The 20,542-nt window shown below is 33.7% G+C and overlaps 1 protein-coding gene across 1 annotated transcript in view; it reads right to left on the minus strand.

The window, feature by feature from the left end:
- Window position 1: 1 nt before the first annotated feature.
- Window positions 2-20,542, minus strand: part of LOC115238633 (putative uncharacterized protein DDB_G0277255) — a gene marked incomplete at its 3' end in the record, with an annotated part of 32,569 nt that continues 12,028 nt past the window's right edge. Inside the window, exons 2-4 of the mRNA XM_029812622.1 lie at window positions 4,122-4,262; window positions 1,539-1,777; window positions 2-14 (exon numbers count right to left, since the gene is read on the minus strand). Coding sequence (XP_029668482.1) covers window positions 2-14; window positions 1,539-1,777; window positions 4,122-4,262 — 393 coding nt within the window. The remainder of the gene's footprint in view (window positions 15-1,538; window positions 1,778-4,121; window positions 4,263-20,542) is intronic.

Consider the following 20,542-nt stretch of genomic DNA (forward strand, 5'->3'; position numbering starts at 1 on the left):
ATCCATTGCCATCTCTGAAAAATAAACATAAAAAAGAATCCGTAATATCAAACTCTTTATTAGTTTATGGTATATTCTTATTCGATATTCACACAGAAAATAATTGCATGATTGACACATACACGTGAAATAAAAATTGAACAAAATAAAATTAATTAAAAAATAAATCCATAAGTCAAGAATTTTTTTAAAAAAATGTGCTAAACAAAAATTAAGACAATATATATTGTACATAGAAAAGTTAAGCATTTTGCACATAAAACTAATATTCATATATTCCAAATTTAAACGATAAGAGAAATTTATTTTTTCTGATTTAAAAAAATTGATATTATAAACAATTCTCGTCTAAAGTAATTTTATTCTATAATTCTCGATTTTCAAGTAAAAGCATCATTTCTTCGTTTGTATATCATTGATAATGAACCACAGTTTATCGAGAACGATATGTGTGTGTTCAAACCTAATATATTACTATTGATTGGTAAAATACACAGTGAGCAGACAAAACATTTTTAGACTATTTTTATGCAGATTAGTAAATTTGTACACAATGTTCTTTATTTATCTTTCGCTACGTGATATAATCGCAACGAAACGTTATCTCACATTTCAAAGTATTTAAAATGACACGTGAGCAATGCGTTAAAAATAATCCGACCGTCTCGAAAATAACACGCAAATCAGAATTATACATATACAAATATTCATCGTTGACGCGTTTCAGAGCTTTCAGTTGCGAAAGTTTTAGTTATGAAACTTAAACGCGTGTCTGAACCTTTAGACATCGAAGAAAATGAATCACTGAACTTTTTAGTAACTCGAGAGGTTGAAGGCGGGGAACTTCTGATATTTTAACGGAAGATGAAGTTAACTATTTCTAGAATTATTACTTACAATTAAAGCCTTTCAATTTTTATTTACTGCAAATTAGATCGACGAATTTTTAGCAACCGAATATTTAAACACGTTATTTTTTTTTCTTTTATTATTCGATTTTATATAATAAAAATCCTTTTTTTTCCTTTTATTATTCGATTTTATATAATAAAAGTCTTATTTTATTTAATATTTGACTAACAAAATATTATTTTAAAAAAACTAAGTATTGTAAAAGCAAATGTCGAAAAATAGTCCATTATATTTAGGCATCCAATTTAAAAAAATATATAATAGTACAATTGTATTTAAATAGTAAACAAATTTTGAAAATAGAGCTACGCGGAGGCTATGTGTGTGAGAAATAGTTAAAAACATAATATGACGATGAATATTAGATTCGTCACGTACTGGCAAACTCGAAAATGTTCTAAAAATATCAATTTCTTGTATGAGAAAAGCACGCAAAATCACATATCATTTTCGCAAAACAGTCAACATAACACATGTATTCCTTATAAACACTCGTTCGAAATATTTCTATCGAACACTATTTCAAAACACTAAATTTCTTCTCGACAATCGGAAGTCATTCTAATCTACAATACAAAGTTAGATCTAATTTCAATGATTGTTGATCGGCTTGAGAATGAACCAACCTGTCCACGAGGTTCTCCATACTGCTGCGCAGCCGTTGCGAAAAATTGCTCGACATGTTCTTCATCTCCGAGATGCCGCGCTTGAGTTCCGTCAGATCGCTCTTCATGGAGCTCGCCTTCATCTCACTCGACGAGGACGAGGTGAGGATCCTCTGCGAGGATTTGGCCACTCTACTGCTGCTACTACTAGTAGTACTAGTGCTGCTACTCTGGCGTTGGCTCTGGTTTGTCGTCAGCATCTGTCGAGTCAAAAACCGTTTTCGTTCTATTTAAGATCCGCGCAAGATGACTCATTCGTTTCGCCCCTCTCTTTCATCTTTTATCTCAATATCTCTTTCACTTTTCTCTTCTTTCATTTTGAATTCATAATAATATGTAATTTATTTACGATGATTATTTAAGATTCTGAATTTTTCGATCAATCTAATATAAAAATAATAAATATAATAATAAATATATCATATATATATGTATATGTTTAATATACAGATTGCCTCTTTCATAGTAACTACCCTTCCTTTTTATTTTCTAAATTAATGATCGTAGAATAAATCTGTTTATCTTGAATTTAAAAAATAAGTACACTTGTACTAAAGTATAATATTAAAATATATATTATTTTAACATAATAAATATACGAAAAACAATCTTTTCATATATTTTTAATGTGAGAGAAAATTCTTAATTATCGCTTAAAGCAATAATTAGCAATAAAATTAATTAAAATATTATTAGATATATGTGTGACAACTTCGCCATTTTTCTGTTATATTTTAAATAAAATTTACTAGCTTAAAAATTCTTCTAAAAAAATATATTTTTAAATATATTATAAAGTCTATTAATATAAACTTACTTCAAAATTTTTCCGTGCAATATTTTATTTTCAATTTCGTTCGACAACGTTAATAAACCTTTATACAAAAGTTTTGCATTACAAAGTTAAATTGTTTCGTAGAAATTGAAATAATATATCTCAAAGAAACAATTCTTTGAGAAAGATTCAAAAGGAGAAATGTAAACAGTATTTGTGCATATGAGAGTAATACCATAGCAATGACTGTTGGCGGTCGGCCAGCAGTCATTACGAGGCGCGAGATAACTCGGCTAAGGCGACTGGAGACGAAAAGGGCTCGGTAAATTTAGAAAGAGGCAATGTTCTCTCGAAAGCGAGAAAACGTCAAGAGAAAGGACCTTGAAACGCGACATCAAGGTTCACCGGGAGATTGAATGGAATTAATTTCTAATGGAAAAAAATGCACGTGGGCGGCCATATTGCGTAAATGCCTATGATCATTCGAGCGTCAGTCGATCGTGATTTCTAATTACACGATGATCGGCGGAGATGGACCGACAAATGATTTCGCTCGTAAAACAGAGCCATTTTTCGACGTTGAACCGCAATATCGAAGTCACGTGTGTCGTCGAAATTTTGCACGAACAACGCTGGATTCGATTCACAAGATTTTGCATTTACATACAATATTTAGCAGAAAATAGTGCTGTGTTTGCGCTTTTTATGAAGCAAGATTTAAGTTAAATAATTTGTCGATTGGAATCGAATATTAATTGTTTAGTAATTACTTATTAATAATGACGAATAATAATATTACATTTTTTCTGAGAATTTTGCAACTTGGAAAATAAAACAATAATTTAAATAACGAATAAGAACGGAAAGCGTTGTCAGGTAGGCGAATCGATTAACTTGAATGAACGATGACGGCGATTATTATTTTTGAGGCTTTTAGCAGATTGTCGCGATACAATCATAATCGATGAATAATTCGAAATTTCCTTGTACACTTTCAGGAAATTCGTCTCAGGTGTGGGCGTCAAAAAAAGACGGCGCGACGATTTGACAGCAAATTCTAGCTAACGCGGAGATTAAAGACCGCGTAATCCTCGTTCGTTGAATTAGAAGAAACAGTTGCGACAAAGCCAACGATCACGTTTCCCCGAAACAGCGAGGCCAAATAAATATTGCAGCACGACGCGACTCGTTTCTGCTAAATATGCACAAAGATGTGCAAAGTGTGCAAAAGAATGTGAGTTTAGATCTTCAATTTACATCCGATTCCAAAAAAAAACGCGCGTTAAAAAATTCCATTTATTTTTTTTTTCCTTCCGAATTAATAATTTAATATAATTTAGTAGCTAATGTGTATAATTGGACTTAATAAAAGAAATATATACAAAAGTGCAAGGGTGATTTACGATTTAGATTCAATTTGAAATTTACGATTAAAACATATGTCTATAATTTCTTTTCTTTATCTCTCTCTCTCTATCCTCTGTCATAAATTTTTTTTATTTATAAAAAGAAAGACCGTCTTTTTAAGGATTTAAAGTTTACACAGATGTCGCAGTGAATTTTCAAAACCATTTCAATAAAAGTCATATCTCTTGTGCACGTCAATTAACATAAAATACTCGAAACGTAGACGATTCTTGTGGAGATATGCGAGCGAGTGACGGTATCTCTTCTTCTTCCTAAAGAATCGCGACAGCGTCTCGAAATGAAGTATGAGCAAATATTTGAGAAACAAGTAAAGAGGGAAAGGAAAAGCAAAAAATTATCACCTGCGACGACGTGGTGGTGACCTGCGGGTGATGGGTGACGTGGTGCGTCCTGCCGGTCACCAGATTGTTCTTCTTTTGGAAGTTCTCCATGACGGTATGCATGTCCCCGTTCTCGCTTCCGTCCACTGGAAACTCCGACATCTGCAACAGGCGTATCGGCATCGTTAACAAAACATCGCATACACGGATAATCAAAATATTTATGTATATATTTATTAACAAAATATTTTTAATAAAAATAAAAATCAAATCAAAATGTATATGTTAATTTGTTTATAACACAAATTAACACAAATATATATAAACAAACATGTGCGCGTGCGTTTTAATTGCGCGCTAATGAAACTGAAGCTGCATCTCGTCGATGCAGGCCTAATAATAAATCCTGAGGAACGATTGGCAACGCGACTTTGGCAAGACTCGAGGCAAAAGGCTGATCGCATTGATCGGAACTACAAAACTACGCGTTGCAAGTACGAAACTATGCGTTTGTTTAAACGAGCGAAATATGCAAAGGGAGGTCCCATACACATTCGTTAATACAATGTCCGAGAAACGTGCGATCGAACCCGGATCTATCCGAATACCGATATTCTCCTAAGGTGATCAAGCTTTCTAGTATCTCGTGTAGCGTGATTCTCAGTCTCTATACCAGCGGGATACCAAGCTCGGTGGTGGAAATGGTGCTATCGGATACGCTCGAGGCCGCTCGAGGTCGGCATAATGGATGTTCGATTAAACTCGTCCGATAATTGTGTAATAGCTTGTACGCAAATACATGTGTCGGGACGTGATTCTAGAATGATCTCTCATTAGTAAGTTCCTCCGTGAATAATTAATATATAAGAAAAGAAAATATAAATGTAAATATATGTATAAAACTAGTATATGTCATATATTAACTAAACTATTATATTTTTTTATTTTTTTCTTCCTGTGATCAGAGTTAAATGTCTATATAATCTTAGGATATTCTGTATAAATTAAAGGAGATCAATAAAAAAGATATCGATTTCAAGATTAGCCACCCCGAAACATCAAAAAAATTTTTTTTCGCGAAATACTTGCACTCTGTTGTTACATCATTTATACGCAGTTACGCATTACATAAGTAAAATTTTACGACGTAAATAATGCAATCATCAAAACATATATATAATACTCCAAGTGTTTTAATATTCCTATAATACGTGATAATTCAAAGAGAATAAACTTTGCCCGAAAAAAAAAAAAATATATAATCAGTTGTAAATATACATAATTAATTATGAAAAGATCTGATAACATATTTAATTTTATATGATCGTATAAAATTACATGTATTATCATATTTTCATAACTAATTATGTATATTTACATCTGATCATTTTATACCATTTTTTCTCAGGCGTCCAAGTGTTACGCGATTTACAGATATACACAATTAACGATATTATTATCCTAAATTCAACATTTTCATTAATTTCAATTATTACTCAATAATTGCCATTTTAATCATTTATGATCAACCTTATGCAACACGTAATAACGTCTAATTAGTCAAGCGCGCCAAAATACACCGTAATGTACATACCATAGTATTGTTGCGTTGCATTCAAGCTCGTTTTGCGACTCGAATGCAGTAACTATATAATCGAGACAAGTGCAACTATCGCGAGACGTGCGTGGATGGGTGATACGTTACATTCCATGCTTGCACTCTTTCGATAATTCCGCGGGATTTGCATAGGCGTGGGCGCGTGCAATATGCGCGTGTAGAGAGGCGCAATATCCGGCATCTTTCGAGCAATATTTAATATCGCGTCGCGATTCTCTTTTGATCAATTCAATAATATTGATCGATGCAGGATCGGCTTAATTCTTTATAGCTTCTAAAATATTATTTATTGCGCTATATTACCGTGTTACTTTTGTCACATGAATATAATTACAAATATATTTAACTATTGCGTACATATATAGTATATTAAATATTATTTAGTAATTAAGTCTCTTTAAATTGCATTTATTAAATAGAAGGAAAAGACAACTGTAAATACTCAATGCTGAGAGATTAGAAACAATCAAACATAAATGTTCAAATATCAGAGAATACATACTCCAAAAGCAGGTAGTGTGTCTTTGAGTCAAGGATCTTGAGTCCTTCCGATCAAGTGAGTTAAAATATTTCAGCTACAAACATCAGCAAAACATATCACACACAATCAAACCCACAAAAATCTTTTATTTTCTTTTCTCTCTCTTTCTTTCTAAAAAGATCACATATTTAACAAATTTAAATTAATGAAAAAATTAATAAATTAATAAACTAAAAAAATGTGGAGTAAATTAAAACTTTGATAGGTTTAATGAAGCGTCTCAGGTCAGGTTAGTTCCTGAGCTTACGCGGAAACCGGAAGCTGCATGCCGTGTATCTTTGTACGCGCGAGCGACCACTTAATGTGCCGTTCCCAGACGACAAAGACAGCTGATACGGTATATTATCGAGCGAGAGAGAAAGGAAAACGACCCGTCTGCCTTCGATAGCATAGCATGCGGCTATTCCTAGTTATTTCAGGATCCCTGGTCAAGGAATTTTGACGGGATCGACAATTTCCTTCAAACATTCTTAAAGGTTCGTAATTTGAATTCGAGAATATCAGAGAGAACTCGGATTTTCCTCTTCGAATCTTTCTGATCTTCCTGCGACGCGACGATCGGTGAAAAATCGAGGAGAGATAAAAATGCGTACCCAGCTGACGCTCGCTGGCGTCCGTTCGCCACGTAGTCCACACGTAGCCCGTGGCGACGACGATCGACGACTATCGAGGTGAGGAGAGGAGACTACTCCGAGGACAAACGGACTGCGGCACGTCGTTGTTACGGCGGGTCGGCGACGAAAGAGCCGAGGTCGCGCGAACGGATAGTACGTCGCGTGCCGGCGACGACCGCTGGCGCGAGGAGCGACAACACAAACCCACAATAGACGTACATCGCGCGCGCCGGTCGCGCTCGCACTGAACTGAAGAACGGACGGCGACGGACGCTACCGTACGTGACACGCGAGTCACGTGACCCGCGTCACGTGACGCGCGCGACGCTGTCATCGCGAGCCGCGCGCGCACGTGAGCGCCGGCGAGTTAGAATGACACGAGAGAAACGTGGAGATTTAAATGGTAGCTTGACACGAGTTTGGCAGACTCTGCTTTCTCGTCTCTTTTTCACCTCTCGTAATCATAACAAGACTCGGAGTTGAATAATAATATTGGAGAGAGATTTGATCGAACGTTGATTAGATAAACCGAACGATAAAATTAGCCGATTAAATTGAAACGAGGTTAAATAGATAGCTAGAATGGAATTTTGATGCAAATAAAGAGTAATTCTTTCTGTAAAAGATAGATATATAAAATAGATAAAATGGTAGATAAAATGATAGATAAATTAAAATGAAATAAAATTTTCTTTTTTATTAAATGTGTTTATGTGTATAAAAGCATGATAGATTCGGAGCCTGATCTAGCATAAGTGTGAGGAATCAATGAAATATTGCGCGTGCATTTGAAGAAAATTAAAATGAAAAATAATAATAACATCGAGAGAATTAAAGAAACGTTCTAATTAATGCCGCAATTCCGGGAAGCTTATATTTTGCAAAAACAATAGATTTTTCAATCAAAAAGGCGGGCTTATGGAGCAATTAGCAATCTGTGTGATAATACCTCGTAAAATTAAAATAGCGTGACATAAACTTATGAGTTGACGAAGAACTAGCAATATATAATAATTTAGAAATCGTGATTAACATAAAATACAATAAAAATATACATAATAAATAATAAACTATGATAATTAAATACAAAGATGTTGACCAGGTAAAAAGCGCCTTTATTGTTTTATATACTTGGAGCTTATCAATAATAGATTTTTCAATCTCGATTAAGACGAGAATCAGCACGCAGCACATAAGTGGGACAACGATAAATGCTCGTTTCCCAGAACGACGGTGGCAAAGAGACGATGCTTTTTGTTAGCGTTGTCGCTGCGATGTTATGTAAGAAACTCGTCTCTTTCCCTATCTCTGTGGCTGACAGTGCATCTGTTGAAGCGCTTTGCAGCGAGCCACTTGTGGTAGAAAGTTTACGAGGGGGCAATTCTAAGGGAAGAATCATCGAGGAACTTGCCGCTTCATTCACTTTTCCACGCCGCCTTTCATTGATCATAAATGCGAAACGTGCAGCATTTGAATAGCTTCACAAATTATGTATTGTTCACATTCATCGTATTATCATTCATTATATAATTTTTGATTAGGATTCCTGATCATATAGAGTGATATAGAGTTGGATAAAATTTACTTGGTACCTCACAAATCAAAAAAGAGAGACAAAAAAAATTATGTTGTTTGAAAGAAATGGAAATAATTCTTTAGCATACACCGATAAGAGAAAGGAACAAGATAACCAATATGTGATAATCTTTGACCGATTTATGTTCTAAAAAATGTCGAATTTTTCTAATCTCCAATTCGAGGAAGAGCACAAAGTACCGATCAAGAAATTCTCAGGTCAGATTCTCCGAAGATATCGAAAGCAAATATGCGGTAAATTTTCTTAACAGACTTTCATCTACGTACTCTTTGCTACCTGCATTTCTTTAAAATCTTTACTTTCGAGATTTTCAGAATTTCCCAGGAAAAATTTGATTTAAGTTTCGGAATTTTACATAATTCAAAAATTCAAATTGATTTTTATACATACAATTCTCACATTTTTTATAACGATACAAGATAAAGCAAGATGAAAAAGAAAAGGTTTATGCGAATATTGTGATATGACATTAATGATGGAGACTCGCTGTTTCACCGTCTCAGATAAATCGTTTCACAAACTTTTCAGATAATGCATTCGACGAGCAAGTTACGGCGAACGCATAAAAAACCGCATACACTTTCTTATTTCCGTCTCGCCCTCTCTCTCTCTCTCTCTTTCTCTCTCTCTCTCTCTTCGGGAGATACGGATAATCATCCGGAGCCACTTTGTCAGGGTATCCTTGCGCGGAAATCGCTTAACTCAACCGTCATAAATCAGCATCGACCGCAAAGCATCGGCCGCGAAGAAAGAAGCCTGGCATTCCGTCTGCGGGAAAAGAGAGACACAAAGAGCGAGAGAATGCGGTCCGGCGAGATGCGTAAGGAAACTCGTAGCCGCGGAATTTCGCCGAAAATATACCGGGTGTACTGGCGGCGCGCACAACGGAAACCGCATCATCACACATTGACATAAACTCCGTCAACATTTTTGCGAATATTTTCATTAATATAATTTCACCAATATTTTAATTAATAATCTATATAATTTTTTGTTAATAGTTTCAATCAACACAATTCCATGAATTTATTACGTAACGGAATTCAATCGCGACTCGACATTCCATCTCCAATTCCGATCGAGAGATTCGAGGATTAGGATCTCGGTCAGCAATTTTGATTCTGGAATCTCGAGAGTCCCTCCTCGAAGTTCAAAAGCATGATTCTAACGTTGAGACTCGTTGAATAAATATGCGGGCACGAATAGGAGTGCCTCAATAGGTCGAACGAACTATGCTCAATATATATTTCACGCCTTTAGTCGCGTCGCGTTGCGGTAGCCACGCGCTCTTCGGCGCCGTTTGATTTACGGTGGCCGTAAATAGCGTTTGCTAGTGGCTTTTTCCTGTGCCCGGCGGCAATAACAATTTAGAACACGTCGCTTAACCACGGCGTTGCTCACGTTCTTGCTCGAGATCAATTCTCTCATTAGCCGAAAGCTGTCGAGCAATCGATATTCGAAAAGAAACCGCGAGTTATGAAAATTGGCGTTAGATAACAAAATCGGATTTTATTATCAAATATTTACACGAATATAACATACACGCAAAATTATCTTATAATTAAAAAAATTAACAAAATTAATTAGATATAAGATTTTGCTTGAATGGAAAATCCAAATTTCAAAGAAAAGATTTCTCCTTTATTCTGTCTCTCTCTCTTTCTTTCTCTAGACTGTAAATAAAAATTATCTTTTTATCGTTAAAACATAATCTTATTTCTCTTTGTTTTTTAATCTTCTTAAGTCAATTCAACTTTCGTATGTTGACTGTTTTTGTTTTAACTGATTATTTGAAACTTTTATCAAAACATAATTTTTCTCTAGCGAAACTTTGATAAGAGGGTATATTTTTTATAATGAAATTGTATGGCATAAAAGCATGGAATATTACGAAAATCAATTTCTCCATATACCTCAAATCGATCGAGAGCCTCTATTGCAGGAAGAGTACATTGGTAGACACAACTGTAGGCGTCCTAGTTCTCGCCAGACACAAAGAAGCGATTCGAAGATGACGTTGTCATCGTCGTATACATGGCGTATTGAATCGCATTCACAATCGTCTATAATCCCTCCGCGAATCATAGCTTAAATAAATGCTAAAATAATTCACAAACACCCGAAGAACATAAAAATAAATCGCAAAAAAGTCATATCTCAGTAAAAAATATCGCTTAATCTTTTCAGTATGTAAGAGAATAATAAAATTAACAAATATTTTACAATTTATTAAAGATATGTATGTATACGTGTGTGAAAAATATAAAATATAAAACAAGTTTGGTTAATCAACAAAAAATTTAGCGAAACAGAGCTAACACTGAAAGAGCAATGATTATAATTAGTACAAATTATATTTTTAGAATTTCCCGAATAACATAGAAATTAAAGTTAAGTTAATATATTTTAATTGAGAGAAGAGAGAAAGAGAGTTATTATAGTATCAATTATAGAGTATTAATAGTATTATATTTGTTTATAGAACATGCAAAACAGATTTGAGAGAGATATTAATTTATTTAAATTAATTTAATATATTAAAATTTAATTCTGTAAGAAATTAAAGACGCCGTTCATCTAAGGCGATCATAAATCCAGATCGTAAAAAACATGTCGGTTATTCCACCGGTGAATTATCGGTTTGCGTTTTGCAATCAATTACTACTTACTTGGTTATCATATTTGGTTATGAAACTAAATGTGAAATGGGCCTTAAGACAGGTACGATTCGTTGCTGTCACACATATATCGGATTAACCTTTCGCAGCAGCGTGTATTCACTTCTTTTGCGCATTCTACTTTATAACGGTGTATATTGTGAAATTACAATCGATGAATACAAAATTTTTTTGGAAATTTTTTGAAAATTCTCCAAAGAGAAAGCACCGATATTCTCGTTTTTGTATGCAAAAATTGTGTTGAATTTTTATTCCTTGATCTGAGTCTTTCCAACTGCATTCGTCGTCAAAATATTACTCATTGTTTGGCGTTACTAATAAAATTCCCCGATGTATGTGCGATATATTGCACTTGTAATGCCTTAAACAAAGATGCCTTGTGTGCCAAACGTCGAGACGTAAGAAGAAACGTGTTTCCATGCACACGTACTACCGGTTATGCGCGGCATAAAGGAGCCAGCTGGTACGATTATACCACGATAGGAACTTCTGGACGCATTTAATCGCTTTGAAAACAAGAATTTCGAGTTTCTAAGTTTAAAGCAAATAAAAAAAAATTATTTGATATCGTTGATTTATTTAATCTTATTCAAGGCGTATATTTAAAAAATGCAAAGATTGCATACAATTATACAATCGCAAATCAAAGATTTATTGTATTATTTATATTAATCATTCTGTTATCTTGTCATCTGTCAATCTATTATTTTGTTGCTATCAATAAAAGATACATTTATATTTATCATTGTCTTTAAGGTATTATTTCCATCTGATTTCTTGTCTCTTTTCAAAAATAAAGCTAATTAAAATATAAAAATCAAAGATATAAAATTAGGTGATTTTCTTATCAGCCGCGTCTAAAAATAAAAAATAAACAAAGATTCGATTGAGCAAAAATCAAATAAATAATATGCATAAATAATGTATGTGTGTATAAAATATGTTAGAAAATAATTATCTCCAAATTGATTCAATCTCTAAAAATTATCCAAAAATAAAGGTTTTGTAATTATTTCTTATCTTTTTCTGATATAAAATCTCAAGTATATTTACGGTACTTAAAAATTAATTTCTCGCAAAAGTCTTATGTTACCTCCTTGATATCTTTTACTAAGAATAAATGTCTCTCTCTCTTTCTCAATAAACATTTGAAGAAATGCGATCAGATGTGAAGATTTGACGATTGATCGACAGACGATTTGAGATTGACACGAATAAACAAAAAATCTTTTCGAATAGCCCAATGAGTCAGGCAATGGAATGACTAATTACTTAATATTTCGCCGAAACATTGGTGATACAATCGTGCAAAAGACAAAGCGCGCAGAATATATTTCTCGAGTAAATTCAAGTTATTGATAATAAAATTTTAACAAATAAAATATGCCCGTCGTGGATAAAAATAGTTGACATACTTGTTATATACACCTGGCATTTCCTCGTCATGAAACACACTCGCGAGCCCAAGTTAATCATACCTGATAACGCTGCTTGCGAAATGTGATATTATTACCGCTATTATCGGCGCTTACGCAATAGTTAAAAGACTATAAAAATGCATAAAGGATATAAATAACAATATCATTGCGTAAAATAAATAAGAATTATCTTATAAAATCTTATAAATCTGAGTTAAATAAAATAATATAAATTACTATGAATATATAGATAAGTAGATAAAAATTGAGAAAAATATAAGTTTTTACTTTTAAAATTTTGACTTTTTGGATTATCGAGACTTTTCTTTCAAGAAAAAAAAGATAAAATATTATGCAACATTTCGAAAATTGGCTTATCAAGTGGTTAACTTATTAGAGAAAGATTAGAGGAAGATTCGCAAAGGTGGATACTTGTGAAAAGTTCGCGAATTGTTCCAAGAAGAATGGAAATGGAAGCCAAAATGATGCCGAAACGATTCGTTACCGAGAAGTGGCGCTTAACATGTTTGAAAGATTTCGCAAGGCGTTTCTCTCGCCTCGCGACGCTGTCGTAAAGGATGCCGTATTCAAAATGCTTCGAAGAATTCGCGAATGTGTTTTAAGTGGGTTATAAAATCCTGATTATGAAACACATGCAAAAATATTTCCAAACTTTGAAAGACCATCGTCAATTATAATATGTATATTTATCCCATCTTTCTGGGAGTATTCCTATTATTTTTAGAAAGCAATATCTTTTTACAGAGCATTTATTTTTATTTTTATTTTATTTTAAATAATAAAGATTTTGAATTTTTATTATTCTTCTTTATTTAATTAATTTGTAATTTTCTAGTAATATAAAATAATATAAATCATACAATATTTAATATTTTTTATAGATATTTTCATAAAGTCAAAGAAAAGAAATAATTGCTGTATCTAATTTTAATGCAATGTAAAAAAAGGATGGTACTAATAATACTCATTATCATTAGTTTTTATAAGCATAGCTTGTAACGAATGTTTTTCTTCAGTTCTTCAGAGCTTCTCGAGAAAATCATGAATAAGAATCTTGCATATATATTATGATTGCATTCATCACAACAGATATTCCATAAATCAAATTACGATATGAATATATATTTGTGATGAATCATCTCAATTTATTTATTGAAGAACTTCCTGCATTCATTTCTAACAATATATACGTTTGTAAAAATGACGTAATGTATGATTTTTTTTAATGTATAATTGTTTATAAGATTCGTCTATAAAAAAAGTGACGGCGCTTTTATTTCCATCGGCGATTCGTAAATAGCGACACATGTTCTTAAGTAAAAAAGCCTGCTCGTGTTAATTATATTATTTTCCTTTCTCCTAAAGCTTTAACATGCATCCGTTTAGTTTCAGATGCAGCAAAACATAGAAGAGTGCGGCTAAAAAAAACGAGTATAAATAAGTTCTGGGCTCAAGTCGCGAATTCGATCGCGAGGAGAATCGCCGGCAATCATCGCGCAATCAACAACGATTAGTCATCATGCGCGCGAAGAGGACCCGACCGGTCTCGTCGCGGTCATTCGCACGCGAGTACACGTGCATGCGCACGTGTCGACTGCTTGTCATCGATCGGGGGATCAAACTCCCCCTTGAAGACGCAGTGACGTAGAGAGGTCGATACGTCACGGCCGTGTGACATCGTCCATCGTTTTAGCGCAATGATGTCACATAGCGTCTCTCTCGCTTGTAACGGATCGTGACGCGGCGATATGACGTCGTGATTAGATCGTCAACTGCATCGGTGCTCTCAACCACTTTTGATACGAAAGAAGAACAAAAATTCGAACAGATTAAATAAGAAGAAATTATAAAAAAGCGCATTTGTCGTAGCTTGATCATTTTCTTTTTTGAAAAAATTTGGAAAAGAATAGCGAGTAACAAAAATACAAAGCGTATGTACGTAATTCTGATAACTTACTGATTTTAGAAAAGCGCCTCTGCCCTTATACACGGCGCCGTGCGACTTGCTCCCATGCTTGTGCAGCATGTTTAATCCCCTATCGACGCTCATTCATGAATCAATTATAATAGTATTTTCAATTTAAACACTCGGAGTAATTTGCGATGCACTTTCACAGCTCTTACACAGCTCGTGTTTGTTGACGTTAACTCTCGTGGAGAGCCTGGATGAAAGAATTTGTTTATATAGATACTCGAAGAATATATCTTATCTATTATCAAAATTTATTTAACTTTCTTTCCTCATCGGTGATAATAAAATTAGTATAAAAAAAACATAATATAAAATAAATTATACGCGTGTGAAAGAAATAAAGAATATTATAAATCTGTTTCAAATATAACAAAAATATTAAATAATTGTCTCAATTTTCTCTGTTTTTAATATTGATTGACTCTTGGACATTTAATTAATCGACAGATCGTTCTAGTGCGGTTTATAAATGTCAGCATTGATGTAAGAAAACGCGGCGAGACAAGTTTCCCACGATACGTAAGATTTCTACACATAGAATGATTCTTCATAAAAAGATATCTCAACACGCAGTAATTTGTTGGTGATCGGAGCGAATAACGATAAGACGTTCTATATAAATCGTATTATCGATCTAACCCGATATTCGATCCCTCTAATTTCTCGGAATATCTATTGGATGAGAGTTAAGATCGCGGGAATCTACTCTATTAAGGTCCTGAGATGATGTCGGCGACGTTTTATCAATATACGGGAAAAGATTGCGCGTAATCGCAGATAAGGTCGTTATCACAAATGAGTTCCGGTGTTTAGCTATCAAATATATAACGTATGATTAATCCTGTGGGAATAACATTCCAAAAATGGAAGAATGAAAACAATTTCTAAATTTTTGAAAAGGAAACACGCCTCATTATTAAAAAGACATAGAAAAATGAATAAAATATTTTAAATAGAAATTATAGAGAACTAATTCCTCCGCAATTGAAGCGAATTTCCAACTTGAAAATTCAAAATGATATCTATCGTTATAAATGAAACTATCGTTATAGATGGACGAGTTCGATATTTGGATTTTGGTACAGTAATAATTCATCGCGAAACAACTGTTTAAATACGACGACTTGTTTATGCGCGAACAAGGAATTCCCGCAATGCAAATAGCAAACGTTTTTTCAAGTGCTTCGAAGAAACTAATCTATAATTGTCACGAGCGATTCTCGATCGACGTACAGTCTCGATAAATTTTATCAAATCGTACTGATCACGTAAATAATGCATATAAATAGATTATCTGTAATATATTTTAAACTTAAACAAAATTTTCAGCGATAACCGTAATAAATTTTTCAAAGACGAGCATACAATCCGATCAGGGAAGAAGACAAAACGTCTGTTTTCTTTCCGCGAGGAAGTCACGTAGTCGTCGGTGCCATAAACGTCGACGAGTCTCGCATACACAAGGATGCATGTGCACGCGTCGAGGATGCGTTTTCATCTCGAGAATACCTGCTTGTTTTTCCTTTTACGCGCCAATGAGACGCGAGTTTTTACACGATTATCACGACACGCGAGGTCACGATTTCAAACAACTATCGATCGCAAACCTCGGCACTATTTAATTAAAACGACACGATTATAGCAACAGCCAATTAATATTGAAATTAATTATGGGATCTTAAGATGAATCCCAACTATTATAATACATAAATTTTCTTTCAAGTACTTTCTTCTAAGCGAGTATATAATATTTTTGTAACCATTATTTAGTTATTTCATATTAATTGTTATTTTTATTACGTTTAACTAAATTATTTTTTAAGCTCTAAGTTATTATTCAAATAATTAGTGAAAAATAAGTAAAGAGAAAACCATGTCTGTACAGTAAAATCGCGATATTTAAAGGCGAACACATTCAAAAATACAGTTTCATGGAAATAACTGTTGTTCACTGCTCGGAATTCACGAGTGCACTGTCGATTTAGTGGCGCGATCTCTTGATATCGTATCATCGAGTCGATGATTCACACATCCGTTGTCAACGGAGTCGGCGCTTCTACTAACGATCTTACGACGACGAGGAAGATACCGCTGTCGTTGCGACGACAATGGTGGCGATCGGAGATCAGCTGGTCTTCACGAGGAGGAGGAAGAAATAATCGCGGTAGGAGGGCGAGGTGTTACCTGAGGTGAGAAGGCAGTGGCGGATTCGAGAAAGAAACACCTGGGCATTCTTTATTTCTTCCATTTATATCCATTTTTTTTCACGAAGTTGAATAAAGAAAATTAATAAAAGTAAAGTTACGAAAGCCCACTATCTTAAAAAATTGTGAAGAAATTATAAGTACGAATTTAATAAGATAAATAAATTTATTTAATTTTCTCTATGGTTTTTTTTTCTCTTTTTTACTTATTTAATTTTAGTATTAATTATGAAGCAAATTAAGTTTAATATTAATTATAAAACCAATTTTCAAATTTTCTCTATTCTTATCAACTATTCAGAATTATTTGATGAATAATCGTTGATCCATTCTTTCGATGATGATGTAATCGCGACTGTACTACTATTGCAGCTATTCTTTCAATTGTATTTGCATTTTGATGGACTGTAAATTTGCCTGAATCTGCCATTCTGAATGGGGGAACCGTCGTAATAGCGGTATACGTAATAGGCAGCGTGTGTTCTGAGAATCGTACGTGCGCGAATGATTCATCGCGTGTGTAGCTGAAGAGTGGAAGAGAGGAAGAGAGTAACGATGTTCTCGGTAAAGGTATTCGGTGTGTAAATACGGGCAAATGTACAGCCGTTTCGTCGAAGAAGTTTCCCGAACGGGCAACGCCTCTCGAATTCGCGGTCCGATAAAGAGCCTCCGAAAGTGAGACCTTCTTTTATTTAGAAGACATTTATATGCGATATTAACAAGAAAGAGAGAGAGAGAGAGAGAGAGAGAGAGAGATTAAATTCATAAAAAATTATTCTAATCAACAAAAGCATTTTTTAACTCGATCTTTTTTTTCTTAGTAACTCACATTTTTATATAATTTTTCATAAAAATTTTACCTCACAATTTTTCATAAGAAAATTCAGATATAGTTTCTTCAATTTTATATTCTTATTATTTTTATATTTATATTCATGAGATTATTCACTCTTTTAATTTATTTTTTCATACTTTATTAATTCACCGATTCACTTTTCTGTTGTTATATATTTTTTTCTGATACACACGCACACACACACACACACACAAATCACATTTTACAATTTTAAATAAGTATATCGAGAATTCAAACGCGATTTCCGCACGATTCCCGATATGGCATTGCCATAAACATGAGCGGCGCCTCGTTAATCATGTTTTATTCCCGGATATTTAGAATCGCGGGCCTTTTAACCTGTTATTCTTTTACTCATTTATGTTGTCGACGTAATCGATACAATCTATCGAATCGATAGTGACACATAATCCGCGCGATCGTTTCCTCTTATTAACCAAAGTTAACTGCTACGCGCAGTCGCAAGCAGCCACTGTTCCATTCATTCAACCGATGATGTAAGAGAGTGATTGTACTATCGCGTGCCGCTGAATTAAACGGATAAAAACAAGATCGTCACAATGTGAGATGCATCATCGATGATGCAACTTCGATCATCGCGTTTAATCATAGATTCAGAAATTTTTCATAAACAACAATTTTTAAATATTTTTAAATGTTTCGTATTTTCAGCAAAACGTATTCGTGTCCATCTAAAATGTCTGAAATAAAAAATCTGCCAAAATTATTTATTACTTTTTTTAATCGAGAAATTTTATAAAGAGAGATTGTTTCCAAGATATTTAAAATATAATATATTAAATGTTCATCTCTCTCACACAAATCAAATATATATTTATATTTTTATTTATATCTTTGTTGTTAATTAATTCAATCAAGCAAAAAATTATCATCATATGCGAAATCTAATAAATGTTGTTATATAAGCGACGTATTATAATAAAATAATATAATAAAAAAATAAACATTAAATCCATAAAATACGTGTATTATTTTTTCTCATTATTTATATAAATCTTTATAAAAAAATATACCGTGTGTGTATGTAAGAAAGAGGGAGAGAGAGTAAGTTCCAGCTTGTTGGCAATGTAGATTGGCAATTCAGAAAAATCAAAACCTTGAACTTGGACTTAAGAAGAACGAATGTGTCATATTTGCCATGTCAACCATCGCGACTGATTTGAATGACTCACTATTGAAAGTCAAGGATGTCATGATTCTTGTTGAAGAGCAATCTCTAGGAAATCGTAAGTCGCCTTTTACCCAACGAGATTTATAATGTTGCTTCCCAGCAGGAAGTAGTTTCTTATTTCGATAAAATGCAACAAAAAAAGAAATCTCAATAATGTACAAGAGAGAGAAAATGAAACTGAGCCCCTCAAAAATAGAATTGACTCATCTATGAAGATGAATTTAAATATTCTCACTTCCGGAAATATTGACTCATGTTGTTCCACTTTAAATCTCTCGTATCGATATCGGTAAATAAATATCTGTGCACGATCAACGTCCTTTTGCAATTTAGAAAAAAATTTACGGACTAAAATATGTATATATATTAAATATATAATTTGTTATAAATTTGCAAGCTTTTTTTGTAAATAAATAAATTCGTTGCTTTGATTATCAAATATCGATATAATAATAAAAATAATTATAAGTTGACAGAAGCAACTGACCAAATTGATTTCGCATATGGAGTTAAAAAATGGCATAAATATCCGCATCAATGAAATGAGCCAAAGATTAAAGAACTTGAGAAAAAGATAAAGAGATATTCAAGTATACAGCCGCTTCTTCGGATCGATTGGTCTGAATAGTTCGCATAGCATCCGGTGCGTCGAACCTTTCTCCCGCCAATCTAAGGATCACGCAGCAAGCAGACAGGTAGACCTGCTCTATTAGGATGCCGGACATAACTCCAGGAAATTCAAGGAGATATACCTGCTTTTCTTTTTTCCGTTGCCGCGCACGAGGCATTTACCGCCCCGAGAATTTTCATTGTCGGATAATTATCACCGATGCATCGCATCAGCTGACGTGGATTCCCTTCCTATCTCCTCCCCGATTATATCATGCTCGTGAGAATATATTTTCTCTATTTTCTCCCTCTCGTAAATTAATACGGTCGCGCAATATTGCTTTTCACCGCAGTTATAATATAAATAATATAGAAGAAGAGAATAAATGGTGTATAATAAATAATTCGTAAAAAATATAAATAGTAATTAAAATAAATCCATAATAAAGAATTAATAAAATAAAATCATGTTTTTTCATCGGTATAATCAAGTTATGTGTGTCTAATGCAAGTAACACGACGTAATGATATACATAACGAGTCTCATAATAACCGGTCACACGCGTAACTCTATCTCGGGGCTTGCTATGATTCACAGTTTCTTATCGGAAGGGTACTTGTGTACGTGGTTTTCTGCGAGGCGACGATAAGGCAGACGCGCGAGCATGAGAAGGGGAATAATATTTTTATTCGTGTCGCTATTTACGGCAGGGATCGTGGGCTCTTTCGCGGGAAAAAGATGATCAGTCTTCGCGTGAAGCGGACGAGTTGCGAGGCGCGGGCGAGAGAAACTATGAATGAGTCATTAGACATTTCTTATTAATTATCTCGTCACACATTGAGCAACTTAATTACTATCGTTACCGCTCTTGCATTTCTGCGCGATAATGCATCGTGTGTTTATCTCGAATATTTGCGTTTTGCAAGAATCATTTGTTCTATCTAGCAGATATCTCAATTAAAATGATCAGGCATTAATTTAGTTTAGAGAAAAAAATATTGAATCGTTTATTTGTTATTGCTCATTTTTTAAGTGTTCACAATTTTATTATTTTTAAGCTAAAACCGGAGCAAGTAAATGTAAATAAAAATTATAGAAAAGTATTTTATTTCAAAAATTAG

Source organism: Formica exsecta, unplaced genomic scaffold (assembly GCF_003651465.1).
Source record: "Formica exsecta isolate Colony F162 unplaced genomic scaffold, ASM365146v1 scaffold352, whole genome shotgun sequence".
In the NCBI taxonomy this organism is placed as follows: Eukaryota; Metazoa; Arthropoda; class Insecta; order Hymenoptera; family Formicidae; genus Formica; species Formica exsecta.